Source organism: Pseudophryne corroboree, chromosome 5 (genome assembly GCF_028390025.1).
Source record: "Pseudophryne corroboree isolate aPseCor3 chromosome 5, aPseCor3.hap2, whole genome shotgun sequence".
NCBI lineage: Eukaryota > Metazoa > Chordata > Amphibia > Anura > Myobatrachidae > Pseudophryne > Pseudophryne corroboree.
This window is the reverse complement of record NC_086448.1, coordinates 442418707-442444174: the sequence shown is the minus strand read 5'-3', so window position 1 is coordinate 442444174 and position 25468 is coordinate 442418707. Positions and strand designations below refer to the sequence as shown.

Sequence of the window (25468 nt, the reverse complement as noted above, 5' to 3'; positions counted from 1 at the left end):
ACCTGCCCACTAGGAGTTGAAAGACTTCCGGATGAAGACTCCACTCTCGGGCGTGTACGTCCTGACGACTGAGGTAGTCTACTTCCCAGTTCAGGACACCCAGAATGAACACTGCCGATATACTCGGCAGATGGCGTTCTGCCCAACAAAGGATTTTTGACACTTCCTTCCTAGCCATGCGGCTTCGAGTGCCGCCTTGATAGTTTATGTATGCCACAGTCGTAGCGTTGTCTGACCGTACCTGAACCGGCCTGTTCCGTACCAGAGGCAGGGCGAGTGATAATGCATTGACCACCCTCAGCTCTAGGATGTTTATTGGGAGGAGTGGCTCTTCCTTGGTCTACCGACCCTTAGACTGGAGTCCGTCAGGAGGACCCAGTCGGGGATCCAGAAGGGACGGCCCCTGCTCAATTGCTGGTCCTGGAGCCACCAGGTCAGCAACAAACGAACCTCCGGAGTCAACAAGATAATTTTGTATCTGATCCGATGAGGCAGGCCGTCCCATTTGGCAAGAATAAATTGTTGCAGAGTACGGGAATGAAATTGAGCGTACTCCATCATGTCGAACGTCGACACCATCAGGCCAAGTACTTGCATCGACACTCTGGGGCGAAGGATGAAGTGTCTTATGTCCTGGATTTTCAGGACCTTGTCTGGAGACCGGAACAGTTTCTGACTGTGTGTATCCAGAAGTGCCCCTAGGTGCACCATGCTCTGAGCTGGGACCAGCGAGGACTTCTTCCAATTGATAAACCATCCGTGGGCTTGTAAGCAGCTCGCCATCAATTGTAGATGACTGTGGAGGACATCATGGGAACTCGCCAGAATCAGCAGGTCATCTAAGTACGGCAGGATTCTGACTCCCTGGCGACGGAGGTGCGCCGTCATCATGGCCATAACCTTGGTGAAGATTCGAGGAGCCGTGGCTAGTCCGAAAGGCAGAGTCTGGAATTGGTAGTGACTGTCGTCAATAGCAAAAACGCAGGAACTGCTGATGCGATATGGCAATAGGAATATGCAGATAAGCATCCTGTATATCCAGGGATACCATGTAATCTACGGATTCCAACGCCAGCACAATAGAGTGCAATGTTGCCATACAAAAGTTGGGTCGAATAATAGCCTCTGTCATGCTGGGACCGAGGTACCGGCACAACCACTCCTATGCTCAGGAGGGACCTACCACCGTTTGTAGAGCCTGCGCCTTCAACGGATCCGAAGGGAGTACCATAGTTCAGAAATGGTGAGGGGGACGTCTCTTGAAAGAGACAGCGTACATGTGAGAGACAACTTCCAGTACCCAAGCGTCTGAAGTGGTCTTTAACCAGACCTGGGCGAACTGTAGAAGTCGGTCCCCCAGGGGGAGGCCCGCCCAGTCATGCAGCTGCTAATTCAGACACTATTTTATTCAGGTCCTCTCCAAATAAAATGTCCCGCTGAAGGGAAAAATACCTCCAGGGTCTTCTTGGGAGTCCAAATCCACAGTATACGGGCGAGCCAGGATAGACGTGGATGATGCTTTGGTTGCCATTACCGACGCCTCATCCTCTAATGCCTGAACCCACGCCTCAATACCCTTTGGGGCCCAAGAGGCAGCTATAGTGGGTCTTTGAATGGCTCCTGCGAGGGAATATATAGATTTCAGGCATCCCTCCACAAGTTTATCTATCGGTTCCTTCAAGGAAGTGACAGTGGTGACAGGCAGAGTAGACAACACCACGAGATGAATGACATGAGAATCCACTGGCAGTGGGTTCTTCCACTTACTACATAACTCTGCAGAGAGGATAGCGAACCAAAGCCCGTTTAGGAAGCGGGAATTTCTTACCTGGGGTAAACCAGGGTTCCTTCCTGATGTCCACAAGATGATCAGAATGGGGCAATACCGTTTTAACCACCTTCTATTGTTTAAACATATCGGTTTTCTTGGCCACTGTAGTGGAATCCTCATCCTCAGTAGGATATGCTTAATAGCATCCACCAGGCAGGGACATCAACCTGGAAAGTAGAATCCTCATCAGTAACACATGATTCAGAGTCTGACAGGACCCTATATGCTCCCTCTCCTCATCAGATGAAACATCAGCGGTTAGTGGATTGTGAGGAGGAAGACACGGGAGTGACCTGGGGTAGATTTCTGTCTAGCCAAAGACTGATTTAACTGTTGCATCTGGGCGGACTATGGGGACAACTTGTGGCGGCAGTGTTCCTATATGGGTGGATGGGGGTGTGTGGCCAAAAGGTCCTCCAGAGTCCCAAGGAGGGTAGTGAACATAGTACAGGGTGGCTCCACTGTAGTGACAGGAGCTGCAGGCTGGCTGGGAGGTGTATAACATTTAGAATACAGACCATCAATACTTTCCCCTCTGGTAATCCTGTGAAGCATGCCTTGCAACTTCCAGAAGCTTCCAGAGTTTTACTGCCCTTATTGTTGGACACTGTAATAAAGCAACAATCAGGCTATTCGTAACGATGATGCCAGATAGAGTACACAACTTGCGGACAAAGTACACAAACAGCATTAGAATACACAAACTTGTGAACTAAATCCTGGTGTACGCGACCAACACAGTCACCCTGACATAACAGTGCTGCGGCCCTTGAATTCTTCTTTTAGCTTTTTCAGTGCTGCCCAGTGCAGAATGCCTGTTAGGTGACCTGCTGCCTGCAGGCACCACTCGAAACTGAGCTCTCAGTGCCTGGAGGCCCCAATGCATCCTGGGACAGTCAAAGATTTGCCTGATGGCGCCTCTGGATCCAAGATCCCGCTCTACACAACGATGTATTCCCTGTGGAACACAGTGTACCTCGCTGCAGAAAAACAGAGTATGGATGTAAAGGAACAATCACTTATTATTTGAAGCATTTAATACCAGAATTTACAGTAAGCCGTGGTTTCCTGAATGCACAATGCAGTGATCTGCACTAGATGTTTGTGTGTAAAGTGTATACCCATAGCAGGGTATATTGTTCCAAGTTTAGCAAACACAATTTCATGTTGGAAAAATGGGTTTTAGAGAAAAAATAAGATTTTACTTACCGGTAAATCTATTTCTCGTAGTCCGTAGTGGATGCTGGGGACTCCGTAAGGACCATGGGGAATAGACGGGCTCCGCAGGAGACAGGGCACTCTAAGAAAGAATTAGGACTACTGGTGTGCACTGGCTCCTCCCTCTATGCCCCTCCTCCAGACCTCAGTTAAGGAAACTGTGCCCGGAAAAGCTGACATTACAAGGAAAGGATTTTGGAATCCAGGGTAAGACTCATACCAGCCACACCAATCACACCGTATAACTCATGATAAACGTACCCAGTTAACAGTATGAACAACAACTGAGCATCAGATAAACCCAATGCAACCATAACATAACCCTTATGTAAGCAATAACTATATACAAGTATTGCAGAAGTCGTCCGCACTTGGGACGGGCGCCCAGCATCCACTACGGACTACGAGAAATAGATTTACCGGTAAGTAAAATCTTATTTTCTCTAACGTCCTAGTGGATGCTGGGGACTCCGTAAGTACCATGGGGATTATACCAAAGCTCCCAAACGGGCGGGAGAGTGCGGATGACTCTGCAGCACCAAATGAGCAAACACAAGGTCCTCCTCAGCCAGGGTATCAAACTTGTAGAACTTTGCAAAGGTGTTTGAACCTCACCAAGTAGCCGCTCGGCAAAGCTGTAATGCCGAGACCCCTCGGGCAGCAGCCCAAGAAGAGCCCACCTTCCTTGTGGAATGGGCCTTTACTGATTTTGGATGCTGCAATCCAGCCGCAGAATGAGCCTGCTAAATCGTGTTACAGATCCAGCGAGCAATAGTTTGCTTTGAAGCAGGAGCACCCAGCTTGTTGGATGCATACAGGATAAACAGCGAGTCAGTTTTCCTGACTCCAGCCATTCTGGCTACATCTAGTAACTTGGAATCCTCCAAGTCACTAGTAGCCGCAGGCACCACAATAGGTTGGTTCAAATGAAAAGATGACACCACTTTTGGCAGAAATTGCGGACGAGTCCGTAATTCTGCCCTGTCCATATGGAAAACCAGATAGGGGCTTTTATGTGACAAAGCCGCCAATTCTGATACACGCCTAGCCGAAGCTAAGGCCAATAGCATGACCACCTTCCACGTGAGATATTTTAACTCCACGGTTTTAAGTGGCTCAAACCAGTGCGATTTCAGGAAACTCACCACCACGTTAAGATCCCAAGGTGCCACCGGAGGCACAAACGGGGGCTGAATATGCAGCACTCCCTTTACAAAAGTCTGAACTTCAGGAAGAGAAGCCAGTTCCTTTTGAAAGAAAAAGGATAGGGCCGAAATCTGGACCTTTATGGACCCCAATTTTAGGCCCATAGTCACTCCCGACTGTAGGAAGTGAAGGAAACGGCCCAGCTGGAATTCCTCTGTAGGGGCCTTCCTGGCCTCACACCAAGCAACATATTTGCACCATATACGGTGATAATGCTTTGCTGTCACATCCTTCCTAGCCTTTATCAGCGTAGGAATAACTTCATCCGGAATGCCTTTTTCCGCTAGGATACGGCGTTCAACCGCCATGCCGTCAAACGCAGCCGCGGTAAGTCTTGGAACAGACAGGGCCCCTGTTGCAACAGATCCTGTCTGAGAGGCAGAGGCCATGGGTCCTCTGCGAGCATTTCTTGCAGTTCCGGATACCAAGTCCTTCTTGGCCAATCCGGAACAATAAGTATTGTTCTCACTCCTCTTTTCCTTACGATTCTCAGCCCTTGGGTATGAGAGGAAGAGAAGGAAACACAAACCGACTGGAACACCCACGGTGTCACTAGTGCGTCCACAGCTATCGCCTGAGAGTCTCTTGACCTGGCGCAATATCTCTGTAGCGTTTTGTTGAGGCGGGATGCCATCATGCCCACCTGTGGCAGTTCCCACTGCCTTGCAATCTGCGTGAAGACTTCTTGATGAAGTCTCCACTCTCCCGGATGGAGGTCGTGCCAGCTGAGGAAGTCTGCTTCCCAGTTGTCCACTCCCGGAATGAACACTGCTGACAGTGCTCTTACGTGATTCTCGGCCCAGCAAAGAATTCTGGTGGCCTCCGCCATCACCACTCTGCTCCTTGTGCCGCCTTGGCGGTTTACATGAGCCACTGCTGTGATGTTGTCTGACTGAATCAGCACCGTTTTTTCGCGAAGCAAGTTCTCCGCTTGACTTAGGGCGATGCATATGGCCCTTAATTCCAGAATATTTATGTGAAGGCAAGTCTCCTGACTTGACCTCCGCCCTTGGAAATTGTTTCCCTTGTGTGACTGCCCCTCACCCTCGGAGGCTTGTATCCGTGGTCACCAGGACCCAGTCCTGAATGCCGAATCTGCGACCTTCGAGAAGGTGAGCACTCTGCAGCCACCACAGCAGAGACACCGGGTGACACAGGGTGATTAACCGATGCATCTGAAGATGTGATCCGGACCACTCGTCCCGTAAGTCCCATTGGAAGGTCCTCGCATGGAACCTGCTGAAGGGAATGGCCTCGTATGATGCCACCATCCTTCCCAGGACACGAGTGCAGTGACGCACTGACACCTGTTTTGGTTTCAAAAGATTCCTGACCAGTGTCACGAGCTCCTGAGCTCTCTCTATCAGGAGATAAACCCTTTTCTGATCTGTGTCTAGGATCATGCCTAGAAGAGGCAGATGAGCTGTAAGAACCAACTGCGACTCTGGAATACATAGAATCCAGCCGTGTTGCCGTTACACTTCCAGAGAAAGTGATACGCTGTTCCGCAACTGCTCTCTCAATCTCGCTCTTATGAGGAGATCGACCAAGAACGTGATAATAGTGACACCTTGCTTCCGCAGGAGCACCATCATTTCCGCCATTACCTTGGTGAATATTCTCGGGGCCGTGGAGAGACCAACCGGCCACGTCAGAAATTGGTAATGACAATTCCGTACCGCAATTCTGAGGTACGCCTGATGAGGTGGATAAATGGGGACACGAAGGTATGCATCCCTTTTGCCCCGAGACACCATAAAATCTCCCCCTTTTTAGGCTTGCAATGACCGCTCTTAGCGATTTCATCTTGCACTTGAACCTTTCCAGGTATATGTTCAGGGATTTTAAATTCAATATGGGTCTGACCGAACCGTGCGGTTTCGGGACTACAACATGGTCGAATAATAACCCCCTCCTTGTTGAAGGAAGGGAACCTTGACCACCACCTGTTGAAGATACAACTTGTGAATTGCAGTTAACCCTGTTTCCCTCTCGCAGGGGGAAGCCGGCAGGGCCGACAGTGAGGAGGCATCTTCTCCAAGTCCAGCTTGTATCCCGGAGACACCATATCTATTGCCCAGGGATCTAATAGGGAGTGAACCCACTTGTGGCTGAACTTACGAAAGTGTGCCCCCACCGGGCCTAGCTTCGCCTGTGGAACTCCAGTGACATGCGATGGATTTTTGTAGAGGCCTGGGAGGACTTCTGTTCCAGGGAACTTGCTGTGTTGTGCAGCTTCTTTCCTCTGTCCCCGCCTCTGCCAAGAAAGGACGCACCTCGGACTTTGTTTCTTTGTTCGGAAGGCTGCATTTGATAATGACGTGCTTTCCTAGGCTGTGCAGGAATATAAGGCAAAATATCAGAATTACCAGCTATAGCTGTGGAGACCAGGTCCGAGAACCCTTCTCCACACAATCCTCAGCCTTCTATATGCCTCTTATGTCGGCATCCTCTGTCCATTGCATATTCTACAGGACACGTCAAGCAGAAATTTACATAGCTTTGACTCTAGGACCCAGTATACACATGTCTCTTTGGGCATGTTTTATTATATATATATATATATATATATATATATATATATATATATATATATATATGTATATATATATATATCTCTCTTAAGACAGCATCTTTAAAATAAATATATATATATATATATATATATATATATATATATATATATAAAGTCTCTGTAATGGCTGGCACTCCGTCCAACAGGTTAGTAAGTGCCTGGGTGCCTTCCTTACCACTGAAAGTGGAATATGCAAATGGACAAAAGCTGGCGGCACTCACAGGTCTTAATGAAGCAGTAATATAACGGCAAACGAGCCTTGAATAGATCAACGTTTCAGTTTTAATCAAAAAACTTTCGTCAGGATACAACAATGTACACAAACACATACCTTTATAGAAGAAAACCACAGTGCAGACTCGTGGTCCCGGAGCCGCGGCCGAGGTGAGTGACGTCACTTCCTCTGCGACCAGTGTGAAGACTACAACACCGTCAGCCGTTGCTAGGAGACCCAAACAAAAAATCGTGAAACTGGATGTGATATAACACCACACTAACAGTTAGTGAAGAAAAATACATAGAGCAGAGGGGAAAAGGCCAATGAGCAGTATATCTTAACACAAGGAAGAATAAATATATTTAAGTTAAATGATATAATGAAAACCAGACCAAGCAAAAAATCGAAATAAGGTCTGAGCATATTAAAGCACCGAAGTGCCTGAAACAGGTCATCTAGACAAACAGCCTAAAATTATAACATATGCAAGGTGTTCACAGGTATATGCTGCGCCGCATCAGAAATTAATTAGCTGAAAATGCAAAAATAGAATAAACTCTCTATCCACCATATATCTATTTCTTCTACTGCACAATGTGAGTGGTTATATAAAACAATTCCAAGAAATATATTCGTTGAGGCCCGCTGGTGCAACCGTGTTGAGTTTGTGGATCCAGCGCGTCTCCAAACGAAGGAGTTGCTTACCCCTATCTCCTCAAAATCGGGGAAACCCCCTTTAGGGGTTCGCACCCGTGCGCAGCGCGAGGACAACACCGGACCCGCACGAGGCGCGGCGGGCAAGGGCAGAGGGACCGGGCCAAAGAAGCCAAAGGGACGCAAGTAACAGCGGTCTTCAATTTATCCAACCGGGTCCTTAATTCTGCAGAAATGTCCGTACTCAGTAAAGGGTTATCGTTTGTACCCTCAGCACCTTTCAACGATATCCAATGGAAAATAGACTCCTACAAATTTGCCCGTTCATTACGCATTAAAGAACATTTTGAAAAATCACCTCCTACTGCATTGTCTGCAAGTACCCCTATACCCGCATGTATCAAAAGTAAATCTAGATTCGACCCTCCGTCGAATAATCCATCTATTAAATGTTTTTCTAGAACTCTAGATAGGGTCGTTTCAGCACACACTAAACAGAAGTTGCCCTCACGTAACAACTTATCACATGAGGAACGACAGGCTATACAAGTCCTTAGGAATGACCGAGATTTGGTCATTCGCCCAGCAGACAAGGGAGGGGGGATTGTCGTACAAAATCTTACCGACTATAAGAAAGAGATTTATTCACAATTGCAGGATGAGAATGTGTATGAGGCCCTACAGGGTGATCCTACTCAGCAATATAAGGAGGAGCTAGAATCCATCATGAAACAAGCAGTTGACAATGGCACCATCACAGCACAAGTAAGCCGTAATTTACTGCAAGATTTCCCAGTTGCACCTGTATTATACACCATACCTAAGTTGCACAAAAACCCCACTTGTCCCCCAGGTCGGCCCATCATTGCGGCCCGAGACTCCATATACTACAAAATCTCTCAGTATTTAGATTCATACCGCCAACCACTCATTCAAGCACATGACATGTTTCTGAAAGACTCTACCACTCTGATTAATAAGCTTGCTCTTCTTTCTCCAGTTCCTGACAACAGTGTACTGTGTACACTAGATGTTGTTTCTCTGTATACCAACATTCCACAAGATGAGGGCATACAGGCAGTGAAACTATTCCTCACTGACAATCCCATGTATACAGGACCCGATCTGACCTTTTTCTTGACACTGTTGAATCTGACTTTAAAACGGAATTACTTTCTATTTGACAACAGATGGTATCGCCAGCGGCGGGGCTGCGCGATGGGATCTTGCGTCTCTCCGTCGCTGGCGAACATCTACATGTTCAAAATTGAACAAAAACTGATCCTTTGCAACAGTGAAATATCAGGTGATCTGTTATGGATCACACGTTATATAGATGATTTGTTGCTTATTTGGACAGGCAGCAAACATCAGTTAGATCTACATTTGTCACACATTAACACTCTGGACCCCACTATCAAATTCACCTGGGATATTAGTGAGTCACAGGTCCATTACCTAGATGTGAACATCTCACTAGAACAGGGTAAAATTCACACAGGCCTGTATAAAAAGCCCACAGATCGCAACACATATTTACATGCACAGAGTCAACATCCACCTGCTTGTATCAGAGGTCTGCCATTTTCACAATTCCTACGAGTCTGTAGAATTTCAGATGTACAAGAGAATGCCATAGCTGATATTGATGCTATGATATTACAATTTCTACAACGTGGATATAAATATACAGATTTACAGTTGGCAAAAAAGAAAGCATTAGCCATCCCTAGGATTCAATTATTAGCACCGACGGGGGCTAAAAATGCACTTGTCAAGAAGCATGTGTTTGTGCAAGAATATCATCCTCACAGTACTACCATCATTAAAACTGCAAAAGAACTCTGGCCAGTAGTAGCGCTTGATCCAGATCTACAGTTTGCCAGCAAGACTAAAATCTTACCAAGTTTTACCAGGAATAAGAATCTGAAAGATCTTCTTGTGAGAAATGATATTTCCACTAAAAATATAGGACAGTCTCATTTCTTAAGCCGCAAACCAGGATGTTATAGATGCACTGGCTGCATAACTTGCAGTTATATGGAAACCGGTAAGGATTTTTACCATCCACATTCCGGAGTCCGTATCCCCATCAAACATATTCTGACTTGCAGCACCAGATATGTCATCTACTACATCCGATGTCCCTGCGGACTTTTCTACATAGGAAAGACTACATGCACGTTCAAAGAGAGGATGGCAACACACAGAATGGCCATTAGACAGGCACTGGAGGGTGGTAATCAGGACCAGCCAGTTGCTAGACATTTTAAAACACATCAGCATAATCTGTCCTCTCTTAAATATAAAATTATCGATCATGTTCCCATGAACATCAGAGGGGGAGACAGGGGTAAGCAACTCCTTCGTTTGGAGACGCGCTGGATCCACAAACTCAACACGGTTGCACCAGCGGGCCTCAACGAATATATTTCTTGGAATTGTTTTATATAACCACTCACATTGTGCAGTAGAAGAAATAGATATATGGTGGATAGAGAGTTTATTCTATTTTGCATTTTCAGCTAATTAATTTCTGATGCGGCGCAGCATATACCTGTGAACACCTTGCATATGTTATAATTTTAGGCTGTTTGTCTAGATGACCTGTTTCAGGCACTTCGGTGCTTTAATATGCTCAGACCTTATTTCGATTTTTTGCTTGGTCTGGTTTTCATTATATCATTTAACTTAAATATATTTATTCTTCCTTGTGTTACGATATACTGCTCATTGGCCTTTTCCCCTCTGCTCTATGTATTTTTCTTCACTAACTGTTAGTGTGGTGTTATATCACATCCAGTTTCACGATTTTTTGTTTTTTGTTTGGGTCTCCTAGCAACGGCTGACGGTGTTGTAGTCTTCACACTGGTCGCAGAGGAAGTGACGTCACTCACCTCGGCCGCGGCTCCGGGACCACGAGTCTGCACTGTGGTTTTCTTCTATAAAGGTATGTGTTTGTGTACATTGTTGTATCCTGACAAAAGTTTTTTGATTAAAACTGAAACGTTGATCTATTCAAGGCTCGTTTGCCGTTATATTACTGCTTCATTAAGACCTGTGAGTGCCGCCAGCTTTTGTCTATATATATATATATATATATATATATATATATATATATATATATATATATATATATATATATATATCTCCATATATATATATATATGTACATACTAGGGTCTCAATTAGTCCACGCCGCCACAGCGCTATAAACCCATGCCGACCCAATCACCGGTCTGAGTAGTGTACCAGAATGTGCACGCTATCTGCAGGATCCCTGAGAATAGCTGTTACGTCAGGGTTACCTTTTGGGCAAATGTGACACCCTAGGGGAAGATTCCCATCATATCCTGGCCCTAGTGGGGAAAGGATACTCCCTGAGAATTCTTTGTGGGAAACTGCAGCTTCTTGTCTGGAGATTCCCGCTCTTTCCTCATGAGAGGAGGGAAATTTACCTCAGCTTTCTTCCCCTTACACCTGTGTACCCTTGTGTCAGGGACAGATGAGTCATCAGTGATATGCAAATCATCTTTTATTACAATAATCATATATTGAATACTTTTCTGCCATTTTGGCTGTAACTTTGCATTATCGTAGTCGACACTGGAGTCACATTCCGTGTCGACATCAGTGTCTATTATTCTGGATAGTGAGCATTGTGAGACTCTGAAGGTTTCTGCTTCATAGGGACAGACATGGGTAGATTTCCTGTCTGTTCTCTAATCTTTTGTGCAATAAATTCACCTTAGCACTTAATTACACATATCCAAACAGGTGTCGGCGTTGTCGACTGAGACACCCTCACAAACATATTTGCTCCATCTCCTCCTTATGGGAGCCTTTTACCTCAGACATGTCGACACACGCGTACCGACACACCACACACACAGGGGATGCTCTATTTGAAGACAGTTCCCCCATAAGGCCCTTTGGAGAGACAGAGAGAGAGTATGCAAGCACACACCCCAGCGCTATATGTCCCAGGAATCACACAGTAACTTAGTGTTAACCCAGTAGCTGTTGTATATACTGTTTTTGCGCCAAATTTATGTGCCCCCCTCTCTTTTTACCCTCTTCTACCGTGCAGGGGAGAGCCTGGGGAGCTTCTCTCAGCAGATCTGTGGAGAGAAAATGGCGCTGGTGAGTGCTGAGGAAGCAGCCCCGCCCCCTCAGCGGCGGGCTTCTGTGTAAAAATAATGGCGGGGGCTCATGCATATATACAGTACCCAGCTGTATATATGCCCTATTTTGCCAGGAGGTACTCAATTGCTGCCCAGGCCCCCCCCCCCCCCTACAGAGACCGGAGTGTGTGGGTGTAATGTGGGAGCAATGGCGCACAGCTGCAGTGCTGTGCGCTACCTCATATGAAGACAGGAGTCTTCTGCCGCCGTTTTTGACGTCTTCTTGCTTCACTCGCCGGCTTCAGTCTTCTGGCTCTGCGAGGGGGACGGCGGCGCGGCTCCGGGAACGGACGACCAAGGTTAAGTTCCTGTGTTCGATCCCTCTGGAGCTAATGGTGTCCAGTAGCCTAAGAAGCGCAACCTAGCCGCAGTTAGTAGGTTTGCTTCTCTCCCCTCAGTCCCACGTAGCAGAGAGTCTGTTGCCAGCAGAAGCTCTCTGAAAATAAAAAAACCTAACAAAAATACTTTCTTATTAGCAAGCTCAGGAGAGCCCACTAAAATGCACCCAGTTCCGTCCGGGCACAGATTCTAACTGGGGTCTGGAGGAGGGGCGTAGAGGGAGGAGCCAGTGCACACCAGTAGTCCTAATTCTTTCTTAGAGTGCCCTGCCTCCTGCAGAGCCCGTCTATTCCCCATGGTCCTTACGGAGTCCCCAGCATCCACTAGGACGTTAGAGAAAACTATAAACGGAGTATTTGGGATTGTGACTGCTTTGAGGCCAATTCATGCTGTGATATTTGTAAATTGCAGCATGTGAACACATTGTAATTGTGGCCATATGAGGAATACAGTATGTCAATAGCAACATTTGTAATGCAGTTTCAATGCAATGTTAATGCAATAGTCAACTAGTGTTAAAATGTTATTTTAGTGATAGCACATCTTTAATTGAATTGGAAAATTATTATATTTTAACACTCATTAGGTGAACAGGCACATTTAAAGCAATAGACATTTTTATTAAACCAGAATAGCAAGCAAACAAAGTCAAATTTTACAAAAACACGTTAAAATCCTATGTACAGATGTGTCCTCATACATCCAGCCTCAATACGCAATCCAGCGCAAGAGGTCTGGAATGAGTGAGGCGCCAGGTCCAGTGCAACTCCATTAACGTTTGGTGTATTTTTTAAAGAAAATGCGTCTTATCTGCAACACTGCTATGACGCACAAGAAGACAGTGCTGATTAATTTGATATATGACAATTGTCCATTGTGTGTGACTGAGTCTGTCTACAGAGCAGAAACACAACTTGAATTGTAAAAAAAAGCTGCGGCTCCTACATTGTAGCACTTTGTGTAGTGTCTCAGTCACACACAGATATACAAGTCTTATATCAAATTAATCAGTAGTCTCCTCATGCGACTAAGATGCATTTTCAAGCAAAAAAAAATAAAATAAAAAAAAAGACAGCCAATGCTAGAAGTTTCTCACATGACCTGGAGTGCCAAGAGGGGCTATTTGGCGTGACTGCAGCAAAGATGTATAAGGACACATCTGTATCTCCTCAGATACTTATTTATCATCAAGGAGGGATGTTTACCTGCTCCAATAAAACACAAACAAATATAAAATGTATGCAACTTCGAAATGGCTCAGACTTTAGATGGTCATTAAATAGTTTAAGGTGGTATCTTCAAGCCATTTCGAGCATTAATCCAAATACAAAAGATGCATTGAAAACACAATAACAAGGATAAACTTACAGCCCCTTCTTTTATCTTTTCTGTACATATCTTTATGTCAGATGTCAGCTTGTTTGTGAGCAATGTGATGGCCAATGCTTCACGGTCATTGTCAATTTTAAGTGAGTCCTGTATATAAAAATAAAACAGATTAGATTTACAACTTTAAAAAATATCTTCCTCAGTTTTTTTTTTTTTTTAAAGATTATTTCTCACCGAAAATTCTAAATTGTGGAAAACAGAAGGCGTGAAATGGATTATCCTTTACTAGCCAACATGAGGTGCACAATAACTCAGTATCTTGTCACCTCACACAATATCCACAGTGACTAAAATACGTCTGTCTTTCAAGCTTCTCTCTTTCCAGCTAAATCGTATTGCACTATTGCCTGATATTTTATATTCTGTCTCGTGGCTGTCTGGCGATTGCTGAAGCTGTTTTTGTGCCCATTGAAGAGAACCAGTACGGTACATGCACCAGAACTGTTGAGCCCTGGATAAGTAATATACAAGTAGCAAAATATGCAAGTTAAGCTTTAGCCCTGAAATGCCACTGACATAAAACATTTTATATAAAAACACTTTTTTTTTTTTTTGGTTAATATATAATATATAAATATTTACTTTTATTTTTAAAAGAGAAACCATGAGGGCGTGGTTTGGATGCCATATTGGGTGGACGTGCCTGGTGTGAGCTCCGGTTCATCGGAGCATCTGAGCCCTAATCCTGCTCTCTCCTTACCCTCCTGTCTGGCCCAGAGCATCCCATAGCCCGCAGTGGGGGGTCCCGTGGTAGATGTTCAGGTCTGCGTAATCGGGGAGCGTGGTACGCGCTCCAGCAGGTTGCGGCCTGTCCTCTTACCAAGCCCGGGTCTTGAGTGCTGGAGGCGGCCGGTGTTGTGTGGTGGTTTGGCGGCCTGCAGTGAGATGGGAGCACACACAGGGTCTCCCCAGCGGCTGTGGATTCAGGGGTGCTGCTCTGTGGAGCCCGGCAGGACTCTGGGGGAGCTGATGCAGCTGAAAGGTCTGGCTGTGTGTGAAGCGGCATCCGTCTTGCTTCCGGTTCCTGAGGCTGGAGGTTACTTTACAGTCTAGGGGAAGCTGTGGTCTGGCTGGCAGTGTGGGAGCTGGAGCACATCTATATAGCCGACACTTTGGACTGCATCTCCTTTAATAAAGTGTGCATCCTGTCCAGACCTTTTCATACACCCACATATATAACACCTCTCCTCAATTATCTTATACAAGTGCTCACTGATAGTTTTTTGATGTATGTGCAGCGTTATTGTTTTTAAGGAAAAGGAGCTTTACTTACAAATAACAGGAGCACCTTTTTCTTTTACTTTTGGATGCTCATATTTCATTAATTAGACTGTCCTTGCATTACCTGTGCCACTTCATTTGCTAGTCCTGGAAGAACACCTACTGGAGATGTGCCAGCAGTGCATGTTTAATTTCTGTGTTTCACAAAATGAGCTGGAATTGGTGTGAAGATGCGTTAATGCTAATATGTACACTTCCCCCTGCACCCGATCTATCTGTGTGATGATATGCTGAGTTAGACAGATGTGGAATTATTCTTAGTGGAGCCATCTCCAGTTTTCTGCGATTAAACAGCCATACATTGAACATTTTCTCTACTATGCCTCCTAAAAAAGTCAAAGTGGGCAAATCTGTATCCCAAGTAGCCTTTTTTAAACCCACCACACAAAGGATGGGGCTGCGTCTTCTAAGAGGAGCTCGATGCCCCCCATTCCTGTCGACATAACGTCAGATGCTAATGGGGATAATGAGGCCTTGACCGTGGGAACCCTGAAATCCCTTCTGACGCAATTTAAGGAGGAGGTTGCTGCGGAATTTCGGGCTACTCTTCAATCGTGTCAACAGTTGTTGGTAGGCAGGTTGGACAATGTGGAGGTTACGTTAGTCGCTTGCTATGCCCCGAATACCAGACAGCTTGTCTTCTGCAGAAAATTATGTGCCAGATTCAAAAACATGCGAAGGGGGCTATTTTAATCCTGGGAGATTTTAATATGGTTCTGGACCCCCAGATGGATAAATCTAGACATTGTGTTCCGGCCTCGGGTCAGCCCCTCCAGTCAGCTAAGAATTTTACTAACTTGTTGGCAGAATATGATCCTTTCGATGACTGGCGTACTAAACACCCCTCGGAGAGAGACTATACGTTTTTCTCCCATGTTCATGGTACTTATTCCAGAATAGATTTAGCTTTATCGGATAGATGGACTTTGCCTTCCATACAGAGGGTGAATATACTCCCCATTTCATGGTCTGACCATTCCTCTTTATTTTTAGTATGGGATTTGGCAGCAAGACAGGTTGCTCCTGGGCCGTGGCATTTGGGTAATCGGATTCTTCTTCAGCTGGAGGCTCAACAGTCCATTCATTCCTCTATCGCACATTTTTTAAGCGATAACTCCCCTGGAGAGACAACCACATTTAATTTTTGGTGTTCATTGAAGGCAGTAGTACGGGGCTCAGCAATTCAGGCGGCAGTTAAACTTAAAGAGAGATTATAAAAAAAAAAGAAAAAAAAAAAAAAGATATAAGCAGTCTGAGTTTGATGTAACTAGATTGGCAGCAGCCCATAAAACAGCTCCTTCTGACAAACAGATATTTAAAATGCTACTTACAGCTAGAGAAGAGTTGAACGCTTTTTCTCTCGCTGAAGTTCAGCGTAACCTCCATCGACTTAATCAAAGATTTTATGTTTTTGGGAATCGTGCTAGCAGACTTTTAGCGAGGAAGCTGAGAGGGAGACGTGTCCAGGAATTTTTTTTGACTATTCTGATAAGGGTCATAAAGTGTCCGATTTCAACTGGTATAGCCAATATGTTTGCGTCATATTATGCAAAACTTTATAATCTCAAGGATGATCTTTCTACTACTCAGCCTAGCTCCAGAGATATCTATTACTTTCTCAACAAACTCAATTTGCCCTCTTTGTCGTCTGCAGCCTGTCTGTCTTTGAATGCTCCATGGACATTGGAGGAAGTAAAGAGGGCTATAGATTCCATGCCTAGTGATAAAGCCCCAGGCCCGGATGGGTACCCTTCTAATTTTTATAAAGCTTTTAAAGCAGACCTGGCTCCGGTGCTAATGATCGTCTTCAATGAAGCTTTAGAGACCAAGTGTTTTCCTAAAGAAATGTTGGAAGCGCAAATTATTGCCATTTCCAAACCTGGGAAACCTCCAACTAGTGTTCAAAACTACAGATCTATTTCGTTGCTTAACACCGATGTTAAATTGTTTGCTAAGCTTGTAGCCAATAGACTCTGTCCCCTTTTGCCCAGTTTGATCCATCCAGATCAAGTGAGGTTTGTGCTCAATAGGCATGCCTCGGACAACACAGTTATTGAGCATTGTGTGAAACGGAAAGACCCCTTATTAGTATTGTCGTTGGATGCTGAGAAGGCCTTCAACAGATTACATTGGGGCTATATTGATCTGACTACAAAAATTTGGCTTTGCTGGCAAAATTCTGGATTCCATTTTAGCCCTGTATACGTATCCGTCGACTAAAGTATTTGTTAATGGTCGTCTCTCCTCCGGTTTTGATATTACCAATGGTACTCGACAGGATGCACTCTTTCCCCTCTCATTTTTGCACTGGCGATTGAGCTGAAAGGATTAGAATTGAGTATTTGATACAGGGCCCTGAGATGGGGGGGTCTGTCCAATAAGATCAGTCAATTTGCGGACGATATTCTTCTGTGCGTGTTGGATCCAGAACCCTCCAGTCGTGCATTGCATAGCGTATTGTCACTTTATTCTGAGATTTCCGATTATAAATTAAATACTATTAAGACTAAAGCCCTATCCTTTAGTATCCCAAGTGATACACTTATCAGACTTAAGGATTCCTATAGATATGCGTGGCAGTCTCTGTCTCTGAAATAACTAGGTATCAATTTTGCCAATGATACAGACTTGATTGATTGCAACTATGGTCCTCTGTTGAAAGCTTTTGAGGAGCTGACGCGAGACTGGATGATGCAGGTGGTGTCCTGGCTAGGCAGAATTGCTGCTGCAAAAATAGTTGTTCTTCCTAAATTAATGTATTTATTTTGCGCTATTACCAAACACTTTATATAATAAATTCAAACAGATTCTGATAAAATATATATGGAGGGACGCTAAACCTAAAATTGCAAGAAGCACTCTAGTTACATCTGAATTGTGATATCGCCGAAACCTTGGGTTCTTATAGAAAAGGCAGGTGTTCACCCTTTTGTCCTCTGCCACACATAATAGGATTGAGAAGTGTATGGCTGTTAAGGCCACAGTGCAGATCTGGCATAAATTGGTTTTGTGTGACTGAGAAATAGTTTTGCAGTCTCCAAAATTGTCATTGCATTCGTTATCTTCACTCATTCCGAATTTATTATTGGATAAATGGATTAATTGTGGCATACAAACCATTGCAGATTTATTTTTGGGTGATGATTTAGCCTCCTTCTCCTACCTTCGGGATTGTTTCGGGGTTCCGAAGCAAGATTTTTAAAAATATTTAAAATTGAGGCACTGGCTACATTCCTTTTTTCCATTCCTATTATAAAACCCATGGTTTCCCCGATTATTACGGCTAAACTGTGCATCTCTTCACATAGGGAGGGATCTCATGGTGGTACCAATAATTAATATCTGTTGGTAACACAGGCAAATTTAGATCCCAGATTTTGTGGGAACGAGATTTGGCAAGGCCTTTTCGGGTAAATGAGTGGGACACTATTTTTCATAATTGTTTCAAACTCTCCAGATGTATTAATCCTTCAGAAATGTTATTCAAATTATTAGATAGAGCATACTTCACTCCTGAGCGATAACAAAATTTGGCCATCCATTTCTAAATTGTGTTGGAGGAATTGTGGGGGTGTAGGTGATATCTTTCATATTTTCTGGGCCTGCCCCCACTTACATACACAGTGTTTGATATGATTAGCAGGGTGATTGGAGTGACTATTCGGGCTGACCCTGCTATTGCTTTATTTATTCTCTATGAGGGACAGCTTTCCCCAGGTAAAAGATACATTTTAGGTCATATTTTAATTGCCACTAAGGCCCCTATTGCTCAAGTATGGAGATCGGCCTTGGTCCCAAGTACTGAGACGATTAGAAATGAAATAAAATCCAAAAACATTACTTATTTGAGACAGCAGATGTTGAGTACTCCTCCTTGTCAACTTCCTTACATATAAAGTGGCTGGTGTGGACTACTTATCTGGAAAGGTTTGACCAGTCTACGATCTATAGCAGCACGTTACCTCTTAGAATATTAGACTCTCCGCAGTCGGATTTGTAGTAAATTTATTCTTCTGTGATGTTTTTATGTGACTTTGGCTGGATGTACCTATGTATTATGTTTGAATGACACTGTTTTTCTGGCCCCCAAATGTTCTTCCCCCTTTTTCTTTTTGGTATCCCTATTTCTTCTTTTTGAAAATGTCAATAAAAAAGCAATGTTTAAAAAAAAAAAAAAGATAAAAGAAAAAGAAAAACCAGCACCAAAGAAAAGCCCCACACTCCCAGGAAACTTAAACTAAACTCCAGCGGCTGCAAGAAATAGGAGTAGCCGCTATGGACAAGCTTTAGAATTTACAACACCCCAACTTCCCAGTATTTGCTACACCAGACCAACATTCCCCATTTCCCCCATTTGAATGAAAAATAAAAAGTGGACACCAGTGATGATTTAGGTTGTGGAAAGAAATCAGAATATATATACACATATAAAAAAAAAAATTATACTATCAAACATAATTATTCATACCAAATATTCCAGAGCTTTATTCATTCTTGTTTTACTCTGCTGTAGAAACAAAAAATATAAATGTAAGAGTACTGCTATAAATAAATAAATGCTTGAACTAGTTAAAATTTGATTTTTGGGTACTTATTCTTTTCTATGAATCAGGCTGGTTGACACTAGACCATGGGTCCTAGGTTAGGACTGCGGAGTTGGCACTTAAATAACATTAAACTTTAAGTCCTAAGCTCTTTACCCCCTGCAACCTCCAGAATGCCAGTACAACTTTAAAAGGGTATGCGGTCAGCAAACGGTTTGTTGGGATCCCAGCTGTCACAATACAGACACCAGGATCCAGACAGGGGCACCATACCGGCGAGGTAGGTTATTACCCCTCTATAGGTGTCCACAACACCCAGAGAGGGAGAATAGAACCTTTTCACCTACATCTAGGTATCAGACGCCCCCAGGGGAAGAGAACTGTATACCCAAAGTGAGCATCGCCCGAGGCAGACACATGAAAATGGCAAAAAACAAGCAAATGTGTGTACAGAGGACCAGGTAGCTGCATGACAGACCTGATCAGCCGAAGCCTCATGCCGCTCTGCCCAGGAAGTCGCCACTGCCCTAGTGGAATGTGCCGACACGCACTAGAATAGGCTCGAGTGATGACCGAGTGGATCCAATTGCGCAATGATCTGCTTAGTAGGCAGCCAACCACTTTTATGTGCATCGTAATGAACACGCAGACAATCTGTGCAGCGGACAGATGTAGTCCAAGTAAATCCGCAGAGCTTGGACTATGTCTAAGAGCCAGATCATCCCTGTACCAGGAAGTCGCCAAAGGAGGAAAAACTGAAGAGACAGTATCCCAGTTTGAGTCGAAAGCTTAAACAATTTTCAGCTGGAACGTAGGAACCATACTGTGAGCTGCTCTAACATCATGGAATATGAGAAAAGGCGGCTTGCGAGACAAAGCCCCCAACTCGGAACAACAGCTTCCACGTAACGACCTGAAGATCCAACAAATCTAAAGGCTCCAAAGGAGCATGCGTGAGGCCAGATAGGACCAGATTAATACCACCACACCCTGTAAAAAATTTCGAACCTCTGGAATAAAGGCTAAATGTCATTGGAAATAAATTTGACAAGTCCAAAATCTGTACATTAAAATAAGAATTTACTCACCGGTAATTCTATTTCTCGTAGTCCGTAGTGGATGCTGGGAACTCCGTAAGGACCATGGGGAATAGACGGGCTCCGCAGGAGACTGGGCACTCTAAAAGAAAGATTAGGTACTATCTGGTGTGCACTGGCTCCTCCCTCTATGCCCCTCCTCCAGACCTCAGTTAAGGAAACTGTGCCCGGAAGAGCTGACATTACAAGGAAAGGATTTGCAATCCAGAGTAAGACTCATACCAGCCACACCAATCACACCGTACAACTTGTGATAACTATACCCAGTTAACAGTATGAACAATAACTGAGCCTCGTTCAATGGATGGCTCATAACAATAACCCTTAAGTTAAGCAATAACTATATACATGTATTGCAGAGAGTCCGCACTTGGGACGGGCGCCCAGCATCCACTACGGACTACGAGAAATAGAATTACTGGTGAGTAAATTCTTATTTTCTCTGACGTCCTAGTGGATGCTGGGAACTCCGTAAGGACCATGGGGATTATACCAAAGCTCCCAAACGGGCGGGAGAGTGCGGATGACTCTGCAGCACCGAATGAGCAAAGGCAAGGTCCTCTTCAGCCAGGGTATCAAACTTGTAGAACTTAGCAAATGTGTTTGAACCCGACCAAGTAGCAGCTCGGCAAAGCTGTAAAGCCGAGACCCCTCGGGCAGCCGCCCAAGAAGAGCCCACCTTCCTTGTGGAATGGGCTTTTACTGATTTAGGATGCGGCAATCCTGCCGCAGAATGAGCTTGCTGAATCGTGTTACAGATCCAGCGCGCAATAGTTTGCTTTGAAGCAGGAGCACCCAGCTTGTTGGGTGCATGCAGGATAAACAGCGAGTCAGTTTTTCTGACTCCAGCCATCCTGGCTACATAGATCTTCAAAGCCCTGACTACATCAAGTAACTTGGAGTCCTCCAAGTCCCGAGTAGCCGCAGGTACCACAATAGGTTGGTTCAAATGAAACGCTGATACCACCTTTGGGAGAAATTGGGGACGAGTCCTCAATTCTGCCCTGTCCATATGGAAGATCAGATAAGGGCTTTTACATGTCAAAGCCGCCAATTCTGACACACGCCTAGCCGAAGCTAAGGCCAATAGCATGACCACTTTCCACGTGAGATATTTCAGCTCCACAGTCTTAAGTGGCTCAAACCAGTGGGATTTCAGGAAATCCAACACAATGTTAAGATCCCAAGGTGCCACTGGAGGCACAAAAGGGGGCTGAATATGCAGCACTCCCTTAACAAACGTCTGAACTTCAGGCAGTGAAGCCAGTTCTTTTTGAAAGAAAATAGATAGGGCCGAAATCTGGACCTATATGGACCCCAATTTTAGGCCCATAGTCACCCCTGACTGTAGGAAGTGCAGAAATCGACCCAGCTGGAATTCCTCTGTTGGGGCCTTCCTGGCCTCACACCAAGCTACATATTTCCGCCATATGCGGTGATAATGCTTTGCTGTCACATCCTTTCTAGCTTTTATCAGCGTAGGAATGACTTCATCTGGAATGTCCTTTTCTGCTAGGATTCGGCGTTCAACCGCCATGCCGTCAAACGCAGCTGCGGTAAGTCTTGGAACAGACAGGGCCCCTGCTGTAACAGGTCCTGTCTGAGAGGCAGAGGCCATGGGTCCTCTGAGATCATTTCCTGTAGTTCTGGGTACCAAGTTCTTCTTGGCCAATCCGGAACGATGAGTATTGTTCTTACTCCTCTCTTTCTTACTATCCTCAGTACCTTGGGTATGAGAGGAAGAGGAGGAAACACATAAACCGACTGGTACACCCACGGTGTCACTAGTGCGTCCACAGCTATCGCCTGAGGGTCCCTTGACCTGGGCGCAATATCTTTTTAGCTTTTTGTTGAGGCGGGACGCCATCATGTCCACCTGTGGCAGTTCCCAACGGATTACAATCTGTGTGAAGACTTCTGGATTAAGTCCCCACTCTCCCAGGTGGAGGTCGTGCCTGCTGAGGAAATCTGCTTCCCAGTTGTCCACTCCCGGAATGAACACTGCTGACAGTGCTAGCACGTGATTCTCCGCCCATCGAAGAATCCTTGTGGCTTCTGCCATTGCCATCCTGCTTCTTGTGCCGCCCTGGCGGTTTACATGGGCGACCGCCGTGATGTTGTCTGACTGAATCAGCACTGGTTGGTTTTGAAGCAGGGGCTCTGCTTGACTCAGGGCGTTGTAAATGGCCCTTAGTTCCAGTATATTTATGTGAAGTGAAGTCTCCTGACTTGACCACTGTCCCTGGAAGTTTCTTCCCTGAGTGACTGCCCCCCATCCTCGGAGGCTTGCATCCGTGGTCACCAGGACCCAGTCCTGTATGCCGAATCTGCGGCCCTCGAGAAGATGAGCACTCTGCAGCCACCACAGCAGAGACACCCTGGCCCTCCGGGACAGGGTGATCAACCGATGCATCTGAAGATGCGATCCGGACCATTTGTCTAACAGATCCCACTGAAAGATCCTTGCATGGAACCTGCCGAAGGGAATTGCTTCGTAAGAAGCCACCATCTTTCCCAGGACTCGCGTGCAATGATGCACCGACACCTGTTTTGGTTTCAGGAGGTCCCTGACCAGAGATGACAATTCCTGGGCCTTCTCCACCGGGAGAAACACCTTCTTCTGTTGTGTGTCCAGAATCATGCCCAGGAAAAGCAGACGCGTCGCAGGAATCCGCTGCGACTTTGGGATATTTAGAATCCAGCCGTGCTGTTGCAACAACTCCTGAGAGAGTGCTACACTGACCAACAACTGTTCTCTGGACCTCGTCTTTATAAGGAGATCGTCCAAGTACGGGATAATTATAACTCCCTTCTTCCGAAGGAGTATCATCATTTCGGCCATTACCTTGGTAAATACTCTCGGTGCCGTGGACAGGCCAAACGGCAACGTCTGGAACTGGTAATGACAGTCCTGTACCACAAACCTGAGGTACCCCTGATGAGGTGGGTAAATGGGGACATGCAAGTAAGCATCCTTGATGTCCAGCGACACCATAAAATCCCCCTCTTCCAGGCTTGCAATCACCGCTCTGAGCGATTCCATTTTGAACTTAAACTTCCTTATACAAGTGTTCAAGGATTTTAAATTCAGAATGGGTCTCACCGAACCGTCTGGTTTCGGTACCACAAACATTGTGGAATAGTAACCCCGTCCCTGTTGAAGGAGGGGAACCTTGATTATCACCTGCTGGAGGTATAGCTTGTGAATTGCCGCCAGTACTACCTCCCTTTCCCTGGGAGCAGCTGGCAAGGCTGATTTGAGGTAACGGTGAGGGGGAGTCGCCTCGAACTCCAGCTTGTATCCCTGAGAGACAATTTGTACAGCCCAGAGATCCACCTGTGAGCGAGCCCACTGGTTGCTGAAGTTTCGGAGACGCGCCCCCACCGCACCTGGCTCCGCCTGTGGAGCCCCAGCGTCATGCGGTGGACTTAGTGGAAGCGGGGGAGGATTTCTGTTCCTGGGAACTGGCTGCCTGGTGCAGCTTCTTTCCTCTACCCCTGCCTCTGGGCAGAAAGGATGCGCCTCTGAACCGCTTGCCTTTCTGAGGCCGAAAGGACATAATGATGTACAATGTACATAATGATTTGGTGCTTTCTTAGGCTGTGAGGGAACCTGAGGTAAAAAAAGCTGACTTCCCAGCTGTTGCTGTGGATACGAGGTCCGAGAGACCGTCCCCAAACAATTCCTCACCCTTATAAGGCAAAACCTCCATGTATTTTTTAGAATCAGCATCACCTGTCCACTGCAGAGTCCATAATACTCTCCTGGCAGAAATGGACATTGCAATAATTCTAGATGCCAGCAGGCAAATGTCCCTCTGTGCATCCCGCATATATAAGACTACGTCTTTTATATGTTCTATGGTTAGCAAAATAGTATCCCTGTCGAGGGAATCAATGTTGTCTGACAGGGTATTAGACCATGCTGCTGCTGCAGCACTACACATCCATGCTGAAGCAATAGCTGGTCTCAGTATAGTACCCGAGTGTGTATACACAGACTTCAGGATAGCTTCCTGCTTTCTATCCGCAGGCTCCTTTAGGGCGGCCGTATCCTGAGACGGCAGTGCCACCTTTTTTGATAAGCGTGTGAGCGCCTTGTCCACCCTAGGGGATGTTTCCCAACGTAACCTGTCCGTAGGCGGGAAAGGGTACGCCATCAGTAACCTCTTAGAAATCACCAGTTTCTTATCGGGGGAACTCCACGCTTCTTCACACAATTCATCAGATGGGGGAAAAGTCACTGGCTGCTTTTTCTCCCCAAACATAATACCCTTCTTGGTAGTAACCGGGTTAACATCAGAAATGTGCAATACATTTTTCATTGCAGTAATCATGTATCGGATGGCCTTTGTAGACTGTACATTTGTCTCATCCTCATCTACACTTGAGTCAGACTCCGTGTCGACATCTGTGTCTACCATCTGAGCTAGCGGGCGTTTATGAGCCCCTGATGGCCCCTGAGACGCCTGGGCAGGCACGAGCTGAGATCCCGGCTGTCCCAAGGCTGCTGCGTCATCGAACCTTTTATGTAAGGAGTTGACACTGTCTGTTAAGACCTTACACATATCCATCCAATCCGGTGTCGGCCCCGTCGGGGGCGACACCACACTTATCTGCCCCTGCTCCGCCTCCACGTAACCCTCCTCAAACATGTCGACACAGCCGTACCGACACACAGGGAATGCTCTGACTGAGGACAGGACCCCACAAAGTCCTTTGGGGAGACAGAGAGAGTATGCCAGCACACACCACAGCGCTATATAACACAGGGATTTACACTATAATGAGTGATTTTTCCCAATAGCTGCTTATTATCCACTTTGCGCCTAAATTTATGTGCCCCCCCTCTCTTTTTTACCCTTCTCGTACAGGATACTGTAGGGGAGAGCCTGGGGAGCGTCCTTCCAGCAGAGCTGTGAAGAGAAAATGG

The 25468-nt window shown here is 45.6% G+C and overlaps 1 protein-coding gene across 8 annotated transcripts in view; it reads right to left on the bottom strand.

The window, feature by feature from the left end:
• Positions 1 to 25468, bottom strand: part of LOC134927840 (uncharacterized) — a 298227-nt gene that overhangs the window by 47253 nt on the left and 225506 nt on the right. For all 8 annotated transcript variants that reach the window (XM_063922888.1, XM_063922889.1, XM_063922892.1 and 5 more), the window contains 2 exons: positions 19363 to 19401; positions 13593 to 13700 (listed from right to left, as the gene is read on the bottom strand). In XM_063922888.1, the coding sequence (XP_063778958.1) occupies positions 13593 to 13700; positions 19363 to 19401 (147 nt within the window). The remainder of the gene's footprint in view (positions 1 to 13592; positions 13701 to 19362; positions 19402 to 25468) is intronic.